The sequence below is a fragment of the Mirounga angustirostris genome, unplaced genomic scaffold, assembly GCF_029215605.1.
Source record: "Mirounga angustirostris isolate CCGP_5_RB_7025 unplaced genomic scaffold, mMirAng1.0.hap1 SCAF_14, whole genome shotgun sequence".
Lineage (NCBI taxonomy): Eukaryota > Metazoa > Chordata > Mammalia > Carnivora > Phocidae > Mirounga > Mirounga angustirostris.
In genome coordinates, this window is record NW_026991722.1 from 23,776,476 (window position 1) to 23,800,692 (window position 24,217).

At 41.5% G+C, this 24,217-nt stretch overlaps 1 protein-coding gene across 3 annotated transcripts in view; it reads right to left on the reverse strand.

Annotated features, from left to right (window-relative positions):
- Positions 1-2,948: 2,948 nt before the first annotated feature.
- Positions 2,949-24,217, reverse strand: part of SKA1 (spindle and kinetochore associated complex subunit 1) — a 28,533-nt gene continuing 7,264 nt past the window's right edge. For 2 of the 3 annotated variants that reach the window (XM_045886699.3, XM_045886696.3), the window contains exons 2-8: positions 18,662-18,741; positions 16,981-17,079; positions 13,779-13,903; positions 12,138-12,235; positions 8,951-9,088; positions 5,588-5,757; positions 2,949-4,769 (exon numbers count right to left, since the gene is read on the reverse strand). In XM_045886699.3, coding sequence (XP_045742655.1) covers positions 4,621-4,769; positions 5,588-5,757; positions 8,951-9,088; positions 12,138-12,235; positions 13,779-13,903; positions 16,981-17,068 — 768 coding nt within the window. In that variant the 5' untranslated portion in view covers positions 17,069-17,079; positions 18,662-18,741 and the 3' untranslated portion in view covers positions 2,949-4,620. Of the gene's footprint in view, positions 4,770-5,587; positions 5,758-8,950; positions 9,089-12,137; positions 12,236-13,778; positions 13,904-16,980; positions 17,080-17,724; positions 17,885-18,661; positions 18,742-24,217 lie in introns of those variants that run through there. The other variant, XM_045886697.3, reaches the window with a different exon arrangement.

Genomic DNA, 24,217 nt, shown 5'->3' on the forward strand with positions numbered 1-24,217 from the left:
TCGGCTTTTACTCTCTAAGAAATGGGGAGCTACTGAAGGTTTTTGAGCGGGAGAGTGACCTACTCTAACTGGTTCTTTGGAGAATAGGCAGTAGGGAGGCAAGAACAAACACAGAGACCAGTTAGGAAGCTCTGAATTAATCCAGGGGAGAGATGATACTATTTGGCACCAGGGTAGTTGATATGGAGCTTGTGAGAAGGGAGTCAAATTTTTGAAGGTAGAACCAAAAGGGAGTAAATGGCAGAGGGAGAACTAGAACCCAGATTTCTGATGCTCCAGTTTTTAATGCACCATGTTGCTGAATTGTTTTTTTAGAGTCCAAGAAAGTATTCCCAAGAAATAATTGGATTTCTGAGTCACAATAAGAATTAGAGTTGTAAGTTTTCATATGCAGCTGAGGCACAGCCCACAATCATTCTAGCAAGAAAATGTTTATAATCAGAAATTATAATTGTCATGTTGACCCATCAGAAAGAAGAAAATTTTAATTACTTGCATTGTTGTTGCATTGACCCTAGACTTAAAGTATCAGTCTGAAATTGCACTACAGTTGTTAAAAAGAAAAGGCAGCAGCAGGTGGGCTCATAATAATAAAGTTAAACCTTCATTAGAAATTAAAATCTGGGGTACCTGGGTGGCTCAGTCAGTTAAGCGTCTGCCTTCAGCTCAGGTCGTGATCCCAGGGTCCTGGAATCGAGCCCCACGTTGGGCTCCTGGCTCAGTGAGGAGTCTGCTTCTCCCTCGGCCTCTCTCCCCTGCTCATGCTCGCTCTCTATCTCAAATGAATAAATAAAAAATCTTTTAAAAAAAGAAATGAAAGTCTGTCCCCTTTAATCAGCTGTAGAGGGTGTGTCCTACCCAAGCTTATTTGAAAACAGGGTTCATTAAAAGTGACACATTTTTCAGATACCAAGCTTAGACACGTATATCATTTCTCCATGCATAAGTCAGATGCCAAATAAATTGCTTTGTGTGCAAACATAACAATATTTACATCCAGCATAATTCAAGAAACTCATGTCTTCAGACACATGAAAAGATGCTCATCACTAGTCAGCAGGGAAATGCAAATCAAAACCACAATGAGGTATCACCTGACACTTGTCAGAACAGCTAGAATAAAAAAGACAAGAAGTAAGTGTTGGCGAGGATGTGGAGAAAAAGAACCCTCATGCACTGTGCGTGGGGATGCAAACTGGTGCAGCCACCGTGGAAAACAGTACGGAGGTTCCTCAAATTAAGCATAGGAATACCATACGATCCAGTAATCCCACTACTGGGTATTTACCCAAAGAAAATAAAAACACTAATTCAAAAACATACATGCACCCCAATGTTTATTGTAGCATTATTTACGACAGCCAAGATATGGAAGCAACCTAAGTGTCCATTAATGGATGAATAAAGATGTTAAGATTTTATTTATTGGGGCACCTGGGTGGCTCAATCAGTTAAGTGTCTGCCTTCAGCTCAGGTCATGATCCCAGGGTTCTGGGATCAAGCCCCACGTCGGGCTCCCTGCTCCACGGGGAGTCCACTTCTCCCTCTCCCTGCTGCTCCCCTACCCCCAACCTCGTGTTCTCTCTCTCCCTTGCTCACTCTTTCTCAAATAAATAAATCTTTTTAAAGATTTTATTTATTTGAGGGAGAGTGCATTAGTCAGGGGGAGGGGTAGAGGGAGAGAATCTCAAGCAGACTCCCCGCTGAGCAGGGAGCCCAATGCAGGGCCTGATCCCATGACCCTGAGATCATGACCTGAGCCCAAATCAAGAGTCGGTCGCTCAACTGAGCCACCCAGGTGCCTCAAGATTGATGGTTTATATTTGGTTAGGCTCTTAAGCCTTTATAAAGCTAGAACAGGATCCCCCCCCCACCATTTTTTTTTTTTTCTGTTATTGACTTGTTTTTAAGAGACCAGATTATTTATATCTGGATGTTTGATCATTTCATCATGATGACATTTGGCTTGTTTCTCTATACCCTGTTCCTATATAGACGCTAGAGCTTGTCTTAGATTCATGTTTAATGTTTTTGACAATCATACTTCATAGGCAGTCCTGTCTACTTCCCATTTTGCCCACTAGGAGCATAACATCAGGATGTTCCACTGTTGGTGAAGCTAGTTTTGAGTAGTGTTGCCAATATCTCTTGTTGTATGACAAACGGTGCAAAAACAGTGTCTCTAAACCACTATCATTTCTTTTTCATGATTTCGTGGGTCCTGAATTCAATCAGAGCACAGTGGGGGCAGCCTGTCTTGGCTCCCTGATGCCTGGGACCCCAGCAAGAACACGTGAATGCAGAGGGCTGGAATCATTTCTTCACATGGCTGCTGGGGCTGGCAGTTAATGTGTTCTCTCCATGTAGCCTGGCATTCTTCCAACATGGTGACAAGGTTCCAAAGACCAGTATCCCAAGAAAGAGACAGATGGAATTCATATTGTCTTTAACAGCTAGCTTGGAAATCATGCAGTGGCACTTCTCTCCATTCTACTGGCTGAAGCTACAAAGATACGCCCAGATTCAAAGGGAGGGAACAAGGATCCTGCCTCTTGATGGAAGAGTGTTGATATCACATTGAGGGAGGGTGCATCAAAACTTAGACCTTTAAAAGTGTTATTTTCAAAAATAATAAGTAGAACAAGCCTGTCATTTTTCTTGAAAATGCAGTTCAAGGGCGCCTGGGTGGCTCAGTTGGTTAAGCGACTGCCTTCGGCTCAGGTCATGATCCTGGAGTCCCTGGATCGAGTCCCGCATCGGGCTCCCTGCTCGGCAGGGAGTCTGCTTCTCCCTCTGACCCTCCCCCCTCTCATGCTCTCTCTCTCTCTCAAATAAATAAATAAAATCTTAAAAAAGAAAATGAAGTTCAAGTCACAGAAATTAGTTCTCGTTTGAAAATTAATGTCTTTATTATTCTTTGATGAATACAAGTCTTCCAGTGTATGCCCAAATTAATTTAACAGATTATGTGCTAATGGTTAAAATAGAGACTAACTGCTCACCTCAGTATCCATTCTACAAGTTAGACATATTTATTAACACAGTTGTTCACTATGAGCTTCAAGAAGAAATATTTCAAGCAGATAAAATGGTCTTTTATAGAAAAAAAAAAACATTTATAGAGAAAAATCAAGCAAGACTTAAAACAAAGTAAAGGATAATGCCATTATTATTTAAAGCAAGACATGAAGAATTAAACACATCTGAATTTAAATTAGGGAGGAAGAAGGGATAATAATATATAGTGCCCAAAATATATTCTGTGGTCCTCACGGTGACAGTATTAACCAGGCCACCAGGCCTAGGAGATGATTTTTCCCTCGGCTACAAGGATCAACCTGCCCGGCAAATGGCAGAGAGACTGTGATAGGTAACTTTGTGTCACCTGGACTGGCCACAGGGTGCCCACATTAAACCTTATTTCTGGATGTGTCTGTGAGGGTGAAGGGATTAGCATTTCAATCAGTGGACTCAGCAGACTGCCCTCCCCAGTGTGTGTGGGCATCATCCGATCCGTGGACGACCTGAGCACAACAAAAGGTGAAGGAAGGAGGAATTCACTTCTTTTCCTGCCTCACTGCTTGAGCCACAACATCGCATCTTCTCTGCTTCACAGGCCCTCAGACTCGGGACTGAATTACACATGGCTTTCCTGGGTCTCCAGCTTGCAGATGGCAGATCAGGGGCCGACCTAACCAATTTGTCATAATCTCTCTCTCTCTCTATATATATCTATCTCCTCTTGGTTCTATATCTCTGGAGAACACTGACTAAAACACACATAGCCAGACAGTCTCCTTAAGCGCACAAGAGAAACATCCTAAATTCTTGCAATCCAACCACCCATTTTCCATGACAACTATCAAACTGTTTACATGTTATTATCTTTTTCATCTCAGTATATTTTTATTACAATTTCATTACAGGTTGATGTTTATAGATTGGTTTATACCAAATGCATTTCAGGTAACCTGTTCCCTAACAACATATGGGAAAGCAGAATCATTACATGGAGGGGCTGCCTACAAATCCAACTTTTGCCTGTAGACTGAAATGCCATTGATAGAATTTTGACATTAACGACCTTTAATTCTAAAGAGCCTGGGTCTCACTGGGGCACCTGGGTGGCTTATTCGGTTAAGTGTCTGACTCTTCATCTCAGCTCAGGTCTTGATCTCAGGGTTGTGAGTTCAAGCCTCGCAATGAGCTCCATGCTGGGTGTGGAGCCTACTTAAAAAAAAAAAAAAAAAAAAAAAAAAAGGAGCCTGGGTACGCTTGACCTTATCTTCTTGACCTTTTCCTTCCATTATCACATGTGTATCTGTCTTACTGAGGTCTACAGCACTGTCACTAAACACAAAAACTAACCATGAATATTTTTTAGTTCCATTATATGCCTAGCACAGAGGCTCATGTGGTAGGGGATTAAATATGTACTGAAAGAAAGTGAATTTTAAAATATATATGCTTTACTTATTAAAACGTTTCATTTTTATAGGAAGCTAGAAAAAAAAATGAAAAAGCCAAAGAAATTTTATATATAAAGAAATTACATATAAGGAAACTATGTGAGTGGCCTCTACCCCCTATTGTTAGCCAGTTCAAAAGATCCCACGTGCTTCAGGTTATAACGTATCGGGTAAGGCCCCCCCCTCGGACCTCTGAGAGCCTCCGGCAGTGTCGTAAGATATTCAGGATCACGTGAAAGCGCTTGTCAGCCTTCAGAGCTGTGAACTCCTTTATGTCAGCTTCCACTATGAAATAATGACCTGAAAATGAAGATATTAGTACTAATTTTCATTAAGGACAACTTTCAGGATGAGACTTTAATGCACTAGATTATGAACATGAGTAACATTGATCGTTTTTATTAGCATTAGGCACCCAAAGTTGAGAACAGGTATTCTTGCTAAAATGATTAGTATTCTCTCAACTGAAGTTGCATGTTTACTGTAGCATTTTAGAAACGTAGCCCTGCTTATATTACTGGCTATCTGTTTGTATCTTCTAAAAAATTGACTTTTCAAGAGGAAATATGGGATAGTGGTTAAGAGAATGAAACCCCCAGCAGCTCTGTCCCTTAACTGGCTGACGTTGGGCAAGTAACAGACGCTCTCTCTGCCTAATCTGCAAAATGGGGGTAACCGTACGTACCTCATAAGATGTGAGGACTAGAGCTCTCAATACACTATCTGTCGAATGTAAGTGCTATATAAGCAGGACCAACTGTTTTCATTACTACTCTAATTCTAAAAACACTGGGTATAGTTTCATAATAGACTCTAAAGCAGCATTTCTCTACCTTGGAACTACAGACATTTGGAACTAGTTATTTCTTTCCGTGGGAGCTGTCTTGTGCATTGTACTCAAGTCTACTTTTAGTCTCCAGCTGCCAGTAGCACCCCCAGCCCTAGTTGTAACAATCAAAAATATCTCCAGCGATGGAGAAAAATGTGCCCTAGTGGGAAAACCACTCCTGGTTAAGAACTACCTCTCTAGATTCAGAATTTTCTAGAATTCATCTTGTTTCTCACGATTTAGTTACACTCCAATTGACATGCACACCTATGTATGCTATCATTTTTACCTTTGGTATCCTTTGTTTCTTCGTCAATAAATCTGTGATAGAGATTTCTGGCCACGGAACTCATTGACTTTTTTGGTTGATGTAGGATCTTATATTTACTAACCACCGCCTTGTTGATTTCTTTAATAACATCATTAATTTGACAATAAGTTAAGCGAGATTTCATGTACCTGCAAATAAATATATGATTAATTTTTAAAAGAAATCATTTTACAAAATTATTTACTTTGAAAAATGTTTATGTATGATGACTTTATATAGAAGCAAAGCTATTAGAACTCCTCATAGAAAAAAAAGTGTATAGGGGCACCTGGGTGGCTCACTTGGTTGAGCATCCAACTCTTTTCAGCTCAGGTCATGATCTCAGAATTGTGAGATGGAGCCCCACGTCCAGCTCCACACTCAGCATGGAGTCTGCTTGAGATTTTCTCTCTCCCTCTCCCTCTGCCCCCACCCCCTGCCTAAATAAATAAATAAATAAATAAATCTTTTAAAAAAATGTATATCAACTTCCAAATAAACCAGACATATCTCAACAGCTGAAAATTTAAATAGAACCACAAAGTATCTTAACTTCCCTATTTCTATCTGGATGTATTCATCTCCATTCTCTGCCTACAGAGAATGTACTTAAATTAGAGAGGAAGAAGGGTAACATCAATTTTAAATTGGGTCTCAAATACTACAATTTAAAATAGGGTCTCTTGCTGGTTAACTGCAAGACAGAAACTTATTTAAACATTTTTAAATGTTTGTGAGCAAGGGAAAGAAACATTTAAATATTAAATAAATTACATAACTTACACCACTCTGGTTTTTTGCAAACTTATCTGTTCTGAGAAAGAAAAAAAAAGAGGAGGAGGAGGAGGAGGGAAGATGGACAACAAAGGCCACAACAAAGATCGCAGCTCCGATCAGGACAGAGAGCCAGCTGAGCAAGATGGCAGAGGAAAGGGTCTGGGGGCGAGCTGGGGGGCGGAGGGGAGCCAGTGCACAGCTCTGGGCTCTACCCCCTCGAGCACTGGTCTTTCTCTAAATCCACTCTTCCAGTCGCATCTCCCTCTTGCCATCCTCCCAGTCACCACACAGTCTTAGAATATAAAAACAGAAGACTCGATTTCTCTGTACATACCAAAACCAAAACTCAATGATCTGCCTCCGTTTTTCCCTTCAACAAACTGTGGATTCAGTATGTGAAACTCTGCCCTTCACCTCTCCTCAGAGGGGCAGTTTCCTAATCAACTTCCATAATATAAAATAATATGTGAGTATGTTTAAAGGAAAATGTTCATATTAACCAAGAAACATTCATTTTCATTATTCTCTTCTTTTATTTAAGGATCTTATTTGAGAGAGGGAGGGAGGGAGGGAGGGGGAGAGAGAAAGAGAACACAAGTGGGGTGGGGGGAGTGGGAGAGGGAGAAGCAGGCTCCCCGCTGAGCAGGGAGCCCAATGCGGGGCTCGATCCCAGGACCCTGAGATCATGACCTGAGCCGAAGGCAGACACTTAAATGAGTCACCTAGCTGCTCCTATTCTCTTCTTTTCTAAATGCATTTTTGCCGCTGTTCCCACAACCTGTTGATCCCACAGCTCCCCACAAAGCAATTCCTTTAAATCCTCTGAACTATCACCTTAATTTCAATACCCAACCCCACCCTCTGCCAATGTTCTCTACTTTAACTCAACCCTCAGTATTTATTTTTTAAAGATAATAAATAAAAGCCCCATGTTTGGAATATATTCTTCCTTATCCCAATTGTCTAAGTTCTCCCATGCAGTAAATAACCCCTTAAATTAAAAATGAATACTCTACTATGACTACGCTAATTTCCTTCCTTTATCTCTTCTTGGAAGCATTTTATAAAAGCCCATTTACTCCACTGTTCCTCACAGACATTTGCTTTTCTCTTTGGCTCAGCCAATGAGCAACAAAAATAACATTTAAAAAACTGAGTATCATCAAACAGAATTTTCATGAAAATAAAGCTACCATAAAAGAAATCACTGACAAAAAATAAAGATTAAAGAGAAAGGTCGGTCTCATTTTGATGAAATACAACACAACTAAGAAGCCCAAGTTTACAATAATAGTTAACAATGGCAAAACGCTCATAATAAAAAAAGTAAGTAAACTGTATTGACAGTGTAACCACATTGTTGTAATAACAATCAGAAACAACCTATTACATATGTGCAGTTAAATAAAATCTGGAAGGAAATACTCCCATTTTATCTGGGTGGTAGAATTACAGATGAGTTATTTTCTGACAACATGTTCTGACAAGTTATTACTTATATAATAAAAACATAACAAGAAATATAACAACATAAAGCCAAGAAGTTGGGCAAAGCCCTGGGATGATGAGTTTAAAATGATGAGTTTCCGGGGCACCTGGGTGGCTCAGGTGGTGAAGTGTCTCTGACTCATGATTTCAGCTCAGGTCGTGATCTCAGGGTCATGAGATTAAGCCCCACATGGAGCCCTACACGGGGTTCTGTGCTCAGTGGGGAGTCTGGTTCTCTCCTTCTTTCTCCCTCTCTCCCTCTGCCCCTCCCCCAATCATGCTCTCTCTTTAAAATAAATAAATCTTTGAACAAACAAACAGGAGTTTCCATAATGGGCTCTCCATCACTGTCTTCTGTAAAGAGCAAAGCAGACCTCCTTCCAGGGAAGGTATCTTGTCTTACTCACCCCTGTACTGTTCTCCTCAGTGACCCAGAGCCTGGAACAGAACACAGACTCAAACAAATGTGTGGCATAAGTTGAGGAACAAATGGAAACCAAACAGACACAATACCCACCATTCTAATTCTCAAAACTATACAGCACAATTTCCTTAAAATTACAGCAAAACTGAGGCTACTTTATTTATTTTTTAATTTTGTTTATTTATTTGAGAGAGAGCACGAAAGAGCCCAAGTGGGAGGAGGGAGAGGGACAAGCAGACTCCAAGCTAAGCGTGGAGCCTGATGCAGGGCTTGATCTCATGACCCGGAGATCATGACCTGAGCTGAAAACAAGAGTTGGACACTTAACTGACTAAGCCACCCAGGCGCCCCAGAACAGCTACTTTTAAAATGTAACTGGATAAATCTGTACCACAAAATGGTCCTGCAGAGGACTCAGCAATAAACTGATCCATCTCTAGATCTTGTTATGAAAAGAGCTTTAGACTAAATAAAAACCATGATTTTAAGCATCTTCAACAAAGATTTCCTGCATTTTCATTGTATAAGACTTTGAGAAAAGATCAATATTTGAACACAGCATGCTATGAATATAATCAAGCTTTAGGATTTAAACAATCATGTATGTTGACCATTAAAGGGTTGAATGTTAAAATTTTATCTTAAATACTTACGCTGGAATGCCATTAAATTCATCAGAAGTTATAAACAGCATTTCTTTAATACTTCTTTGTTCTTTTGGGGGCTTCTTTGTGGGTACAGGTTCCTCAACTTTGACTGGTTCTTCAGGGTCAAGATCTGACACATTAGCACTGCAGACAGAGATGCACAGATGTATAAGAGATCATGAGAATTTCACAGCATACTAGAAAATCTTCCTGGGTGCCTGGGTGGCTCAGTTGGTTAAGCGACTGCCTTCAGCTCAGGTCATGATCCTGGAGTCCCGGGATCGAGTCCCGCATCGGGCTCCCTGCTCAGCAGGGAGTCTGCTTCTCCCTCTGACCCTCCCCCGTCTCATGTGCTCTCTCTCTCTCTCATTCTCTCAAATAAATAAATAAAATCTTTAAAAAAAAAAAAAAGAAAATCTTCCCAACTAAAAATAATCAGTTAACAAATATAAGATTCATCTTGTTAAAATAATTTTATAGCTAACATTTTTTGCTGCCCCCACTCCTATTGTTCATGAAGATCTGAATAGTGAAGAGAATGCTGAAAAATTAAGTCCCCGAATCTTCATCAGTTACCCACTGGCTCCTCAAAGTCAATACGTGTGAAGTCGAACTTATCTTAACCACTAAACAGCTTCTCTTCCCGAATCCCTAATTTTGGACATAGAAACATTAGTCCTCTTATACTTCTAATTTTTCTAATTTATCCCACTGGTTGTTAGTATCAGTCCCTGCCTGTTACAGACTCATTTTAGTTGCCAGCAATGAGCATGGAACTCTTGGATTCAGTCCTACCCAATTTTTGGAGTCAGTGAGAAGCCTGATATAGCTCCTACCCCACTAGCTGAGAGTGTAGAAATAGGCTGTAGCTTCTGGGTTATTTAGCTGCCAGGGAAGGAACAGACCCTTGCTGGCAGCAGCAAGTAAAGCCATACCAGCTCGACTGCTCCAAAAAAGAAATGGGGTACAGGAGACAGAGTAGATCCAAGCCAAAAGCAAGTGAAGGGGATCTCAAGAAAGACAGGGAGGTGAGATCCCAAGATGACGGCTAAGCACCAGACACAGGGCAACCAGTCATAGTGCCTAAGGCGCTATGACTGTGGATGGCCATGTTGTAGGTTGTCAAGATGAAGAAGCCCAATGCTATGGCACCATCAACCTTCCATGAGTATGAGACTTCATGGTGAGCCTGGCTGACTCTTAGCTGTACTTGCTTGTCTTCACCAGAGGCTAAGGAAGCTCCTGATTTTTTTCTTCATGCCCTGCTGTATCAGCTGAAAACCATTTCAACCTACAGAAAGGTTCTGCTTTGACCTTGGCTGAAAACTGAAGCTAAGCCATAGTGAGGTCAGGAGAAGAAAAACTCCTCCTACTCCCCAGGCCATAGTCCTGCTGGATGTCTGATGTCCAGCTCACACTACAATCCTGGCAGATGTCCTGTGGTGACCTCTGTTCCTAGCGTTCATTCATGACCTCGCCCACCATTTTCTCTTCTTGCAGGGAAACTGCAGGGGACCCTGACCATGCCAGGCACTCTGCTGAGCTTATCTTCTTCTGGAGAACTTCAACCACCAGCAGTAATGTGACTCCTCCTACTCAGCAAGCCTCATGCCTTCCTTAATCTGACTGGTAGACACATCAACGTTTGTTTTACTCTTCTTCTTTAATTTGCACAAATAATGGTTAGTCACTTTTATGTATATATAGGATACATTTCAAACGTTAAAAAATTTTAAGTTACGCATGGAATGTTTTTACACCCTTGGAACCCCCTTTTAGAAATGTAACTTTGGTGGCAGAAGCCTGGAGAGCGGGGAGTAGTGGAACCATGGAGGGACAAAACATAGGAGCGCTCAAAGCACAAAGACGAACGATGATGGAAGATCACACTCAGAGCCAGCCAATGAGAATGGAAGGGAGGGCTGGGACAGACAAAACCCCACAGAGGCAGCGTGCACAGCTGAGGGCTACAGAGAGAAAGACGGGCAGAAGGTACCCAGTTGCTGTCCAGGGGACGGAAGGCAGCAGGAATGGCGGGTGGCTAACAAGGGCCTGGTCAGCTTGGCCTCAAACACGCACAGCTGTGAGGACAGCTCATGTACTAGGCCCCTGGCAAGCAGCAGAGGTCCCGTCAAGGCTGGACCTGGACATCTGTGAGCACTGAGCACGGTGGAGGGGGCATGAGCCACACACAGCTTTAGGAGACGCCCGCAGTTTAAAGGAGGGCAGAGAAACGGGAGGTGGCCAAGTCAGGGCTGCGGGCTGCCAGTGGAGCGCTGTGGCAGAGCAGAGCTCAGCACTTCCAACACAAAGAGACACAGAAAGACAATCTGAAAAGAAAGATCAGGGCTGAGGGGGAATTTCTGGATCGGTTTCCGAAGTGTGGTAGTACGGGCAGCCCAGGGACAGGCCGAGTGGCTCTGGGGAAAAGAGGAGGTGTGAACATATAGTGGTGGGGGACACACGGGGGACACTAGTTTGAGGGGGGAAAGCAAAGCTAAGTGTTTTGTTCCTGTGGCTGTTTTTAAGATGGGACATTTATTAAGCTTATTTTTACCCTAAGACAGTGGTTCTCAAGGATCAGGGGAGAATGTGTCCCCCAGAGGATATATGGCAATGTGAGGAGACATTTTTCACTGTCACAGCTGGGAGGGGTGGGGGGATGCCAGTGACAGCTAGCTGGTAGGCAGAGATCAGGGGTGCTACCAAACATCCTCACTGTCCTCACAACAAAGAATTATCTGGCCTAAGATGGCTGAGGTTGACAAATTCTGCTCTGAGGAAAAGAAATGAGAAAAAGTGGGAAAAGAGAGCCCAGCAGACACTCGCCCGTGGGAAAGAGGAGCGACATTTTCCGCAGAGGCAGCAGGACAAGAAGACTTGGGGGCGCCTGGGTGGCTCAATCATTAAGCGTCTGCCTTTGGCTCAGGTCATGGTCCCAGGATCCTGGGATCGAGCCCCGCATCGGGCTCCCTGCTCAGCGGGAAGCCTGCTTCTCCCTCTCCCACTCCCCCTGCTTGTGTTCCCTCTCTCGCAATCTCTCTCTCTCTGTCAAATAAATAAATAAAATCTTTAAAAAAAAAAAAAAACATAATCACTAACAAAACCACAAGTCCATGAGAAAGCAGAAAGAGTTGAGGTGTTTAACAGTTTTATAAATGCAGACAGCAAGAATAATTATAAATACACTTACAAGTTCTGGCTTACTGTTACTTGAGGCAAATGGGGAGGAATGTTTTCTTTGAGATGCTCCACATCTTTATAATCCTCTTCAAGAGATTCACAGAGTTCCTAAAATTTAAAGAAAATGCTCCCAAGTAAGTGTCTGTCCTGCCTGTGTATGTTTTAAGACCTTATAAAGAGCATGAAAGACTCACTCACAATCATAATGACTGGGGGTGTTTAGAACACAGAAGAGGTGGAAAAGCACTGACTGCAGCAGTATTTTTTTTAAAACCCTTTGGTTTCTAGAGCTCTTTTTGGATGGCAAGATAGTAGCTTTCTCTACTGGTTTTCAGAGAATGACTGTTATAATCACATTACAACAGGGAGGGCTGACATTTAACTGCAGCTTTGGAAAGCAACTAAAAAATGTATGAAGGATTTATGTTTGTCATTCTGGTAAATTGCTTTTGTTGACTTAACAAACATTCCCCAGTGTTATCTGTACAACAGCTCCACGGGGAAGTACGTGCCTGGAGCGCGTGTATGAGAACCTACTCAGAACAACTTCCATTGCACATACTCCAGCTTAATGGAAATTTCCACTGGAAATTTTTGCTTTGTTTTTGTTTTGTGTTGTCTTTAGTTTACCTTTCACTACAACTTGACACTATGAATTCATGCAAATTTATTAAGAAAAATACTCTACACCTTTGGATTCCTGTCATCTGACTCTCAATCATAAGAAGAACAAAACTTCTAAATAGTCTTCAATTCTGAATGTAACATTCTCTAGGCCCACACTTAACCATGGGCACTTTTGGGTAGGTTAGAACTGAAACTAATATTGGCTTCTGTTTTGAATTTATAGGACGTCTTTCTTTCAAAGAGATGAATGATGTTCATAGCCACTAATTTCATTTCAACTAGTAATAGGATAGACATATTCATGCCCATTCCTATAGCTGAAAAGTCTTTACAGACCTTAAGGATTATAAGGCTGGAAGGGACCATGGAGGCCACCTTGTTCAATCCCACGGAACACATCAGCAGCTCTAACAGCATGAGGTAACTACGTACAGATTGCGTATTTTCCCAGAAGTACACAAGCACTTTCATTAGCTTAGTCAGTTAGAAAGCTTACTTAGAACAAAATGGTGTGCAACTGAGACTCAAGTGTTTCTGTACTTGAGAATCCTTACATTTTATAGAACAGAGAAATGCAGAATAGAAGGGACCTAAGAAATAGTTCGGTATGACTCATTATTTTCCAAACGAGGACCACAAGACCCAAAAAGGTAAAAGGTCTTTCTCAGGGTGACAGAGGGTGCTAAGGGCAGCCAGGGTGAGAATCTGCATCTCCTTGCCCCAGGGTAGGTGTTCCTGACACACCACTCTACCAGATCACTTGTTTAAATTAAACCTACCAAAAATTATTTAGGATATCTTCCTTTTAGTACAGTTCAATTTCATTGGCAACCAGCATAAAGAAACACCTGTGGAGCTCTGGAGTCCTTTATACTAAGAAGATACAATGCAAATGGCACTCTATACCATTAGTAATTTAAAAAGGTAAGAACATCTTAAAAATTTAAAGAATCCTTCAGAATCCCCTGGTGATGACGGAGTTTGTATCTATTGCCCTTTCATTTCTTTACTGGAAAAACATTACCTTGAGTGAATGGTTGGTTTGTTCTTGATATTGAATCTCCAATTCCAATTTATTTAGAAGTTCATTTACTACAATGATTTCATCTCCTATTTTATCTAATGTAGTCTTCAAGGTAGGTTCCTGACCTATTAACAGACAAAGAGGGAATGAAAAATAAAGTATACAGAAAAGTATTAGCATACTGTATTCTTTAACTCAGTTGTTCCCAATTAAACTCTTGGACCAGAGCTTTACTTTAGAGAGACACTTAGGGAGGAGATAGGACTCTTGTTTCAGCCCCTAGGACCTGTCTCCCTGGATAATCTCAAGACTTCATTTCTAAGTAATACGGTAGAGAAGGAAGAGAGAGATAAGTACGAAGTGTCCCCTGAGTCTTTTGATTTTGGCAAAGTCTTCTACTATGATAAAACACCTAGAAATGTTAGATTAAAAAAACAAAACAAAAAACTTCTACATGCAGAGCTGAGCTTTCATGAGAATAAGGTAACTCTCAAGGGCTTCAGCATGAAGACAGACCTGCAGACTGGCAGAATGTGGGAGCTGATGCTGCAGCAGCCCTAACTGGGGGTGCAGAGGAAATCTGGAGAGAGGAGTTTGCCAGTCTCAGCAACACAACACATCTGGTTTTAATGGGGGCAAGAACTAAGGCTTTTGTACTTCAAAGCACAGGGTGTTGGAAGTGAGAATCCCAAACGAGGCTTCTTCATGGAATAAACCTTCAGTTAAAGTGTACACCTCAAAATTCTAATCGCTGGCCAGGGAGAGGAGCTTGTGTTTTGGACAGGCTCTCAAGGGTGTGTGGAAGATGGGGGAGAGTTTCCCTTCAGAATTTGTAGTAGTGGCTTGGGATGCACCTGGGTTTGAGATTCATATTTACACTATTTACTAGTCCTAAACAGAAAAAGTAACATAAAAAGTCACAGGCTGGTACTAAGCCTGGGGTGCTTGACAGAAACAAACACCAGGCATTTATAAAGTAGCATGCTCTCATACTCCCAACCCCACCTCCTGGCACCCCTCTCTAGTTCTATAGATTTGAGGATGGGAAAACCAGGGTCTCCTCCTCCCTAGAAATAAAAGAAGTAATAAAAAAAGTTTTGAAGAGCAGATCAAAAGCACAAAAGAAAAACTATCCTCATAATCAAATCTTTCCTTCTTTATTTCTAGTAACCAATGAAATACACATAAGTAAAGGCACAATTGGGGAGATGGGGGGAAAAAAAATAAACAAAAACACAATTTGACTATATCTGTAGATTATGGAGGCTGTAGAGTGAAATGGCCAGAAGGTCCAAGACCTAAAGCCAGAGACACCAGCACCTACCTCAGGTTACTGTGAAGATAAACGAGACAGTACATATAAGATGGGTTGAACACTGTGCCCGGAATCTGGTAAAACACTCAATAAATGCTAACTACTATTCATCATCATCATCATGACAAGCAGCATATAATTCTATCTAATAGGGCAATATTAATTGCATTTGACAGTAGGTTCGTAACAACTAAAAGAAATTAGTAATAAGAGTACGGATGTCTCTATTGAGATTAATTTATAAGGAGTAAATAACTAGTTTGGATACACTGGTATCTCAAATAATTTGTCACCTAAATTTTAGGGCCTTGTCTACTGATTTATAGAAACATAATCAACTAAGCAAATACAATACTTTTAATAGAAGTAATCTAGTAAATTACTCCAGCCAGAGTGGCAAACAAATTACTGGGCTCTACTAAATAAGCTATGGAACCAAAAAGACAAATCATTCTCCCCACATACAAATGATGGTTACTGAGTGTGTAGTGATCTAATAGCTCACATTGCTTAGGCCAGTCCTCATGCTTTGGTGGGATCATTTGAATTCAAGGTTTAGTTGTTTTATAGGTCTCTAAATTTTATCTGTTTATCCCACGTAATCATGCCCCTAGAAAGAGAAGCTAAACAAGACTAGTTATAGATGTCCTTTCTGCGTTATTGAATAAAAGTGGCATAGAAGTAGAAAGAATACTAGACTGGGAATCAAGATACAAAACTGTAGTCCCAACCGACTACCTAGGAGATAGGGGAGCTGGGTAAGTCATTTGGCTTCTGAGAGTCATGTGTGAAATGAGGGAACTGGAGAAGATGAACCCACAGTCCCTTCAGCTTTAACTTTCTACAGAGAATGTGAGCCGTAAACTGTATAATGGATGATGTTCCTTTACTGGAGGTTCTCAACAAGAGATGAAGAATATCAAAGTCCCTAGAAGGACATGTATAATTCGAAAGGGCATTTCAACATTATAATTTCATATTTTAAAAAATTTCTTAGGGGCGCCTGGGTGGCTCAGCCAGTTGAGCGGCTGCCTTCAGCTCAGGTCATGGTCCCAGGGTCCTGGGATCGAGCCCCGCATCGGGCTCCCTGCTCAGCGGAGAGCCTGCTTCTCCCTCTGCCTCTGCCTGCCACTCTGCCTACTTGTGCTCTCTATCTCTCTGTCAAATAAATTAATAAAATCTTAAAAAAAAAAAATTTCTTAAATTACCAATTCATAGTACAAACTACACTGAACTTCACCACAATTTTCCCAGCAGGTAGAATTCTGCCTATAAATAAATCTTAAGCTCTCCTAGAATGGACCCAGGAGCTCACAATTTTTGTAAACAATATTTTCCCAGACTTGACAAGGATCACCCATTTCTTTGCACTGTCATTGCCTCATCCTCTTTCAGCACTTCAAAATATTCTGGAAGATGGTTACAACCTCCAAGCTTCTGGACATTAGAAGAACTGGACATTTTCAATCGGTTGTCTCCTAGTCATATATAACGATAAGCTTCCTCCAAAGCAGGCTGGAGATGGATAATGGGCTATTTTTACCTCTGTGGGTCTTTTCCACTTCTATTTTTATTCCTTACCTTTCAGTATCTCCACTTAGCTTTAACACCACAAATGCTTGATAACCTTCAAATCTTCCTATTGTGCCTTGTGTATCTCAGAAAAACACAAGCAATTAAGTCTAATTAATATCCAGTTCATTGTTCAATATAACTTACATGTTAGTACTCTGCAATATTCAAAATATTAATGCTGGAGTGCTTCAAAAAACCACTATTTGAAAGTTAAAATTATCTTTCACTTCACCAGGCATAAGATAGTCAAAGTGGAACAATAATTAAAGTGCATTTTATGTCTACGACGTCAGTGGAATCTGTCCTACTTACCACAATTTCTCAGTGACAGAGTTCTTTTAATGTTGGCAATCTTTTCATTAATATGAGAGCATAATTGTTCCAGATCCGAGGAGGCCATCCTTTAAGCCTCTGAAGAAGAAAAAATAAACATTTACAAAAACAGAAAGGACAAGTTTCTGTTTACTTTCAAAATCCAATACTGGTATCTACCAGTATTGATCAGTAATATGAGCCAGTAAATGGGCCACAGAGGTGATCCAGTAAATCACATCTTGAAAAGAAAGTACAAAAACTCAATTTCTTTCAATTCTACAAAATTCAGTCTTTAACTAGAGTCTAATACTGACTTGTCTTTGAGCCTTCTGTAATCAACGCATCCCAAACCAAGGTACAGGGGATTTAGGGGGACAAATGCACTATTTATATATAAAGACAACTCGGAAATTTTCTTTAAAACCGCAAAGTACACATGCATTAAAAAGAAAACACACAGTTAAGTGCAAAGAAACGAGTCCAAGTAAGCATTTCTCCCATGCTGCGGGGGACTGGAGCTTTACGGTTTGGGGTTGATACAGAGGCAGAGGGAGGTGAAGGAAGGAGTCAGTTATTCATTCCGAGGGTAGGACAGATCTAAAGCATCCACTCCAGCCAACCGAGCGGTGGGAAGAAAACCCCGGTTCCTCGGCTCCGCGCGGCGGCCCCGCGCCCCTACTCCGCCCAAACAATGCCTTCCGTCTGCCCCCGAGGGCAGGACCCCCAACTTCAGAACCCAACCTGGCGCGGGTCCGGGAGCAAAGCGCCACTCGCTGCAGTACCGCGAGCCGTCGAGACCCCAGTCTCGGAAGCCCAGGATCGCGAGACGCGACTCCGGGAGCGAAATTCAAAGTGCCCGCCGGGGCCCGGCGCCGCGCAGGCGCACCTCGGCGCCCCCGGAAGGCGGGCAGCTCGAGTTCCGGCGCTCTCGGGGGCCGCAGCGGGGCGGGGCCGCAGCGGGGCGGGGCCGCAGCGGGGCGGGGCCGCAGCGGGGCGGGGCCGCAGCGGGGCGGGGCCGCAGCGGGGCGGGGCCGCAGCGGGGCGGGGGAAAAAGGCGGGGCTGGGTGGATTGACGCGCAAGGCACCCGGGGCCAGTGGCCCTCCTGGTCCAGGCGGTCTCGAGTGAGCCCAGTCATCTCGTGTCGACTGCTGCCCGGCCAGGAGCCGCGCGCTCCGGGAATCACATGACGAGCTCTAACAGTAGGTCTCCAGGTTGGTGGCACGTTAGAATCACCAGGGACAGCTTTTACAAACTCCAGTGCCTACGCTGGACACCAAGGCATTGAAATCAGGCACCCTGCAAGTGGGGTCCACGCCCTAATATTCTAAAAAGCACCCCAGAGAATTCCATAAAGCCCTCCAGTTTGTGAGATTAAGGACAGGGACCTTGTCTTCGTAGAGTTTACAGCCTCTGTAAGGGCATTTACAAATTTAAACTAAGAAAAAGGGTTAATTCTCCCTGTTGGGGAAAAAAAAAAAAAAAAAAAAGGGAAAGTATCCCCGAGCTGGTGTGGCAGCGCCACAGTCATCAACTATGCAGATTCCTTCTGTCTTTTGGCGCCGCCATCCATAGCATCATGCATCTTGACTGTGATGCAAGATGACCCTGACAGTTCCTTCCTCAGATCTTGGTCTAAGGCAGCAGAAAAGAAGAGGCAAGGGTCAGAGGCTCACTTACCAGCTGAGCCACCACCTTCAAGGAGTTTTTTGGAAGCCACACCCAATGTCGTCTCTCTGATTTCCACTGGTCATTCACATCTGCAAGGGAGACCGGAAGAAAAAAAATCATTAATTTTTTTTTTTTTTTAATTTAGACAGTTACATTGCATCCTCAACCATATAGAGGTTCGGTTTGTAAGGGAGAAGGAGAGCATAGATTCTGGGTAGGCAAATAGCAACCTTGGCCATTTCTACTTATTACTTTTAAAAAATTTCTGGAAAATTTCAAACTTAAAAAGTTAAAATAGGATAATGAACCCCATGCTCAACCCATCACCCCAGCTTCAACCATTACTAACTTATCTCAAATCTTGTTTCATCTGTACCTCCTCTCCTCTCACCCTTTTCCTACTGGAATTTTTTTTTTCCCTACTGGAATATTTTGAAGCAAATTTCAAATATTGTATCTTTCTATCCAAAAACATTTACATATTTATCTTCTGAAGATAGAAACTCTTTAAAAATTACGTTAGCATTATCACACAAATATTTTAACAATTATTTCTGAATAACAAATACCCAGCCAATGTTCAGTTTCCCCTGATTATATCATTTTTTATTTTAAAAACTATTGGTTTGATTTAGAATCCAAATAACAGTTACACATTGTTACTTGGTTGATACATTTTTAAGGTTTCTTTTAATTTTGACATACCTACTTATCTAAAGCTAAAGTCCTTTAACAGGAACAAAGCCTTTCATTGTAGGACTAAATGTAAGGCTTCAAATGTAAATATCTAAGAAAAATAACACAGCAACACAAATTCACCCTGTAGCATCAAGGGCAAACATTTTCAGATTATTTCCCAGGAGAAAATAAACAGGAAGACCAAGAGCATAAAGACACTGAATACAAGAGGAGAAGGGGAAAATGTGAAAAAAATATATATACAAATGAGCACTTAGATTGCACTGCCTGGTTCATATTTCTTCCTAGGTCAGGATTATTTATCAGGATATCAAGTGCAATGACAGAAACTCAATCCAAACTGACTTAAGCAAGAAAAAAAAAAGACTTTATTTGGCTTATAAAACTGTAAAGTGTGCATGTGTATGTGTCTACAGTTACAGCTGGACCCAGGAACTCAAACATCCAATTAAAGAACCATCTCTGTCTCTCAGTTCTGCATTCCTCTGTGTTGAATCCATTCTCTCAGGGAGGCTTTCCCTATGGTGACCACTGGTACCTCTAGACTTATACTCTAATAGGTTAGCAGTTCTTGCTTTCTGAACAAGCCTAGCAAAAGCCCCAGGATTTCACCTCATTGTCCTAATTTGGGTCATCTGCCCAGTCTTAAACTAATCAGCATGTTAAGGGGGGTGGAATGGTCTGGTTGGCTAGACATTCAGGAGCTGGGAGTTAGGACAATTCTACCCAAAACACAGGGTCCGAGAGTAGGACAGAAGTAGTTTCTGAAACATTACTTTCTGGAGAAGGAGCACAAGTTGGGAAGGGTTGTTTTGAACAAAAGTTTGCTGGGGAAAAGCAAGAGTTCAGGGTGATGATGATTTCTCATTGGCTGGGTTGCAGAGATAGTTGATTTCTCCTAGGGGATACAATGTATATCTTTCTCTGCTGGGGCCTATAATTGATGATTCTTTCCTATTGGTGATTCTTCTGTTGGGGTCTATAATTGACAATTCTTCTTGTAATTGACATGGAATGGTAAGAATTCCCCTTCTAGCCTCCCTTTATTAATTTTTACAAGAGCAAGATCTAAGAAATCACTGGACTGGTCCTTGCAAGAAATATAAACAAGAATAAAAGCAATGTGAACTCCATTCTGCAGGGAAAAATAATAACAATAACATCAGGAAACTTTTATTGGATACTTAGTCTAATTCAGGCATTTTACACATATTAACCTGTTTAATCTTCGTAATAAACTTATGAATACTTACAACTGTGATCTGTACTTTACAGATGAGGAACTGGGGCTTATCATTAAGTAACTTATCCACATCAGTATCTCAGAACCTGTCCTCTTTCCCATGATGCTCTGCTGCCTCTCAGGTGCAAGGGGTCAGTCACTCGCTCCCATGTTTTATGCTTCTGAATCTAAAGACTTCCATCATTGTTTAATTCCTTCATGTCATGTATATTACCACATGAACAATTCTAGATTTTTTTATGAATTCTAAGTTTTTGATACCTGATTGTGACAAAATACTTTTATTTGTACTTTTCTTACTTTTGTCTTTTTCTTGCAGCTAGGGGTCAAGTTTAATTTCTGGATGTCGCTAACTCAGAATCAATAAAGGTCCCCATTGTAGCACAAAGATCAAAAATCTCTTTAAGCAATAGGACTCTGCCTTTCTGGGAAGCTCAGGAAATATTTAATCCTCTGGTTTTGACAGTGGATAGTGACAACAAGTTTGGGGACAGTTTCATAGCTGTCCTTTCAGAAGAGGGAAGGCCCATTGTAATAGATGGGGTGCATTCTGAGATGTGTCACTGATCGGGAATATGTCTGACCCTTTGGGGAGTAATAGCATTCAAGGCAGATTGTGTTTTTTACATTTCCTATTAAACTACCCTCCTTTAGCTTGTTTTTAGGAGCATTTTCCAACTGACAACATTAAAATCCAAGGCATATACTCATAATACAGTTCTCACAGGGACCATTTCTCAATTCTCATTATCTGTCATGGCAGCTGAGTTGAATCAACCCAGAAAATCCAACTCCTCACTTTTACAATGTTCATACCCTAAAATGATTTATACCTCTGGTGGCATTTTTTTGGTTTTGTTTGTTTGGTTGGTTGGTTGGTTGAGGTTTTTTTTTTTTGAAACTAGAGAGAAGAGGAAAAAGAAAAAAGCTGCTTACAATTTTCCCCTAGTGTTCTTCCCTCATTTTACAGAGTCTTTATCCAGGGTGTACTTTTTTTAGTGTTATAGTTAAGAGGCCCAATTTCCAGGCCACCAGAGTGCCCTTAACAAAGTCTCAGAGGCATGTAGTATGATTAGAGGCAGGGAAGGAAAGTCACCAGCATGAAAACTACTCTCTGTCTCCCCCCACCCCCCAATGTCTACAATTCTACCCATTAGTGAGAGAGAGGAAGATGGAAAAAAAAATATCAGGAGACCTTTAGGTAGTCCCAGCTCAGTCATTAACTGGCTCTGTGAACTTGAGGAAGTAGATGACTTCTGAGATCATGTCCAGCTCAAAGCATTTGGATTTTTTCCTTCTGAAAAGTATTTCCCTTTTCCTGTGACCTGCTTTTATTTATTTATTTATTTATTTATTTATTTATTTATTTTTAAGATTTTATTTATTTATTTGACAGAGAGGGACAGCGAGAGAGGGAACACAAGCAGGGGGAGCGGGAGAGGGAGAAGCAGGCTTTCCATGGAGCGGGGAGCCCGATGCGGGGCTCGATCCCAGGACCCTGGGCTCACGACCTGAGCTGAAGGCAGACGCTTAACGACTGAGCCACCCAGGTGCCCCTGACCTGCTTTTAAATATAAACATGACTGGGTGGAGAGTAATGGACTTTTAAGTTAAAAGGGGGGAATTAAGACTATCCCACAGATTTTTCTTTTCCTTCTTCTTAACAGACATCCCCCAAATAAGGTTTTTTAAGTCCTCTCCTCCCAAAAAATCACTAATAATCGGCAACAACCAGAGATAATGTAATGAACTTCAAACACTGATGTCAAGGAGGGAAGCAGAAGATTCTGGAGCACAGAGGAAAAGTAGAGGATGGCTTGGCTCCTAATCACACCACCACCCTGAAATCATATTGGAGAGCCCACATATCTATGAATTGAAGGAAATCTGAAGGTTACCAATTGAGGGATACCCTTTCTTTTCCCCCTATCCTTGGTCATTGCTCTCTCCCTGAGGCTAATTTCCCATTGGGAAATGACCCAAAGTTGAGAGTATTCCTCAAAGGGATGGACTACTACTTGAAATTGTGAAAAGCAGAACAATGGTTCAGTGCATTCAACAATGAAAATGAAAAAAAAGAGGGGGGAAGGCAAGGAAAGAAGAAACCATGCAAATATTGATAAAGAAAATGATCTACAGGGATACATATTTAAAAGAATAGGAAGAGGGATGCCTGGGTGGTGCAGCTGGTTAAGCATCTGACTTCTTGGTTTCGGCTCAGGTCGTGATCTCAGGGTCCTGGGATCGGCCCCAGATTGGGCAACATGGTTGGCCCGAAAGTCTGCTAAAGTTTCTCTCTCCCTCTCTCTCTGCCCCTCCCCCCACTCTCTCTCTTTCTCTCTCTCAAATAAATAAATCTTAAAAAAAAAAAAGGAATAGCAAGAAATTTTATATCTATATGAACTGTATGTATACTAATTAAAAATAAGACCCCATCAAGAAGAGAGTAAACAGAAACAAAAGGAACAGAACAGAGAACATTAGACTTAAAAATATAAATTAAAGGTCCAAGCAACACCATTACAAAATACATTGAATTACAAATAGCAAGGTATAGAAGAGACAGCATTGAAAATCAAGAGAAAAGCTTAAGATGAACATAGTATATGCAGTTGAAGAAAAAGAAATTAAAGAAACACAGAGAAGCCCACAGAAACAGAAGATAGAAATGGTCCAACATGAGGATAATTTGTGTCCTAAATGGAAAGTGCCCCCCAAATGGGCCGGAATATCTGTTTTTTTAAAGATTTTATTTATTTATTTGAAAAAGAGAGAGAGAGAGAGCAAGCACGAGCGGGGTGAGAGGCAGAGGGAGAAGGAGACTCCGCCATGAGCAAGGAGCCCGATGCGGAGCTCCATCCCTGGACTCTGGGATCATGACCTGAGCCAAAGCAGATGCTTAATCACGTAATCGACTGAGCCACCTGGGCACCCCGGGCCAGAAGATTCAATAAAGGTGATTACCCAGGAAAAAAAAATTGAGCCTCTAGATGGAGATGCACGCTGCATTCCAGGAAAATGTATTAAGGGACACTTTACAGCTATAAATACCCAAGTTAAGTTATTCCACTTTAAGGATAAAGAATGAATAATTTAAGCATTCAGAGGAAAAGCAAATTGACTACAAGAAGGAAAAAATCGGGCTGGCTGGCCTCTCACAATGGCACAGTAACATTTCCCCCCATTTTTTATTTTGAAAAATTTCAAACATACATAAAAATGGAAAGAGTTGAACAACAAACACTCATATACCCTTCACTTAAATTCTTCAAATTTAAACATTTTGCAATTTTGTCCTTCCTATATAGCTATACATATATAGTGGTGGTTTTAAAACTCCACAAATATTATAGTGTATTGCAAATTCTAGGGAGACCACTAACTTTTTTTAAAAAGAAGTATAATTGTTTATCAATAAAAATGCTCAGCTAAACCCAGGGAAAGTAGGAAAAGAGGCCTCTAGCAACATATAGAACATACTTACGGGGCGCCTGGGTGGCTCAGTCGTTAAGCGTCTGCCTTCGGCTCAGGTCATGATCCCAGGGTCCTGGGATTGAGCCCCGCACCGGGCTCCCTGCTCTGCAGGGAGCCTGCTTCTCCCTCTCCCACTCCCCCTGCTTGTG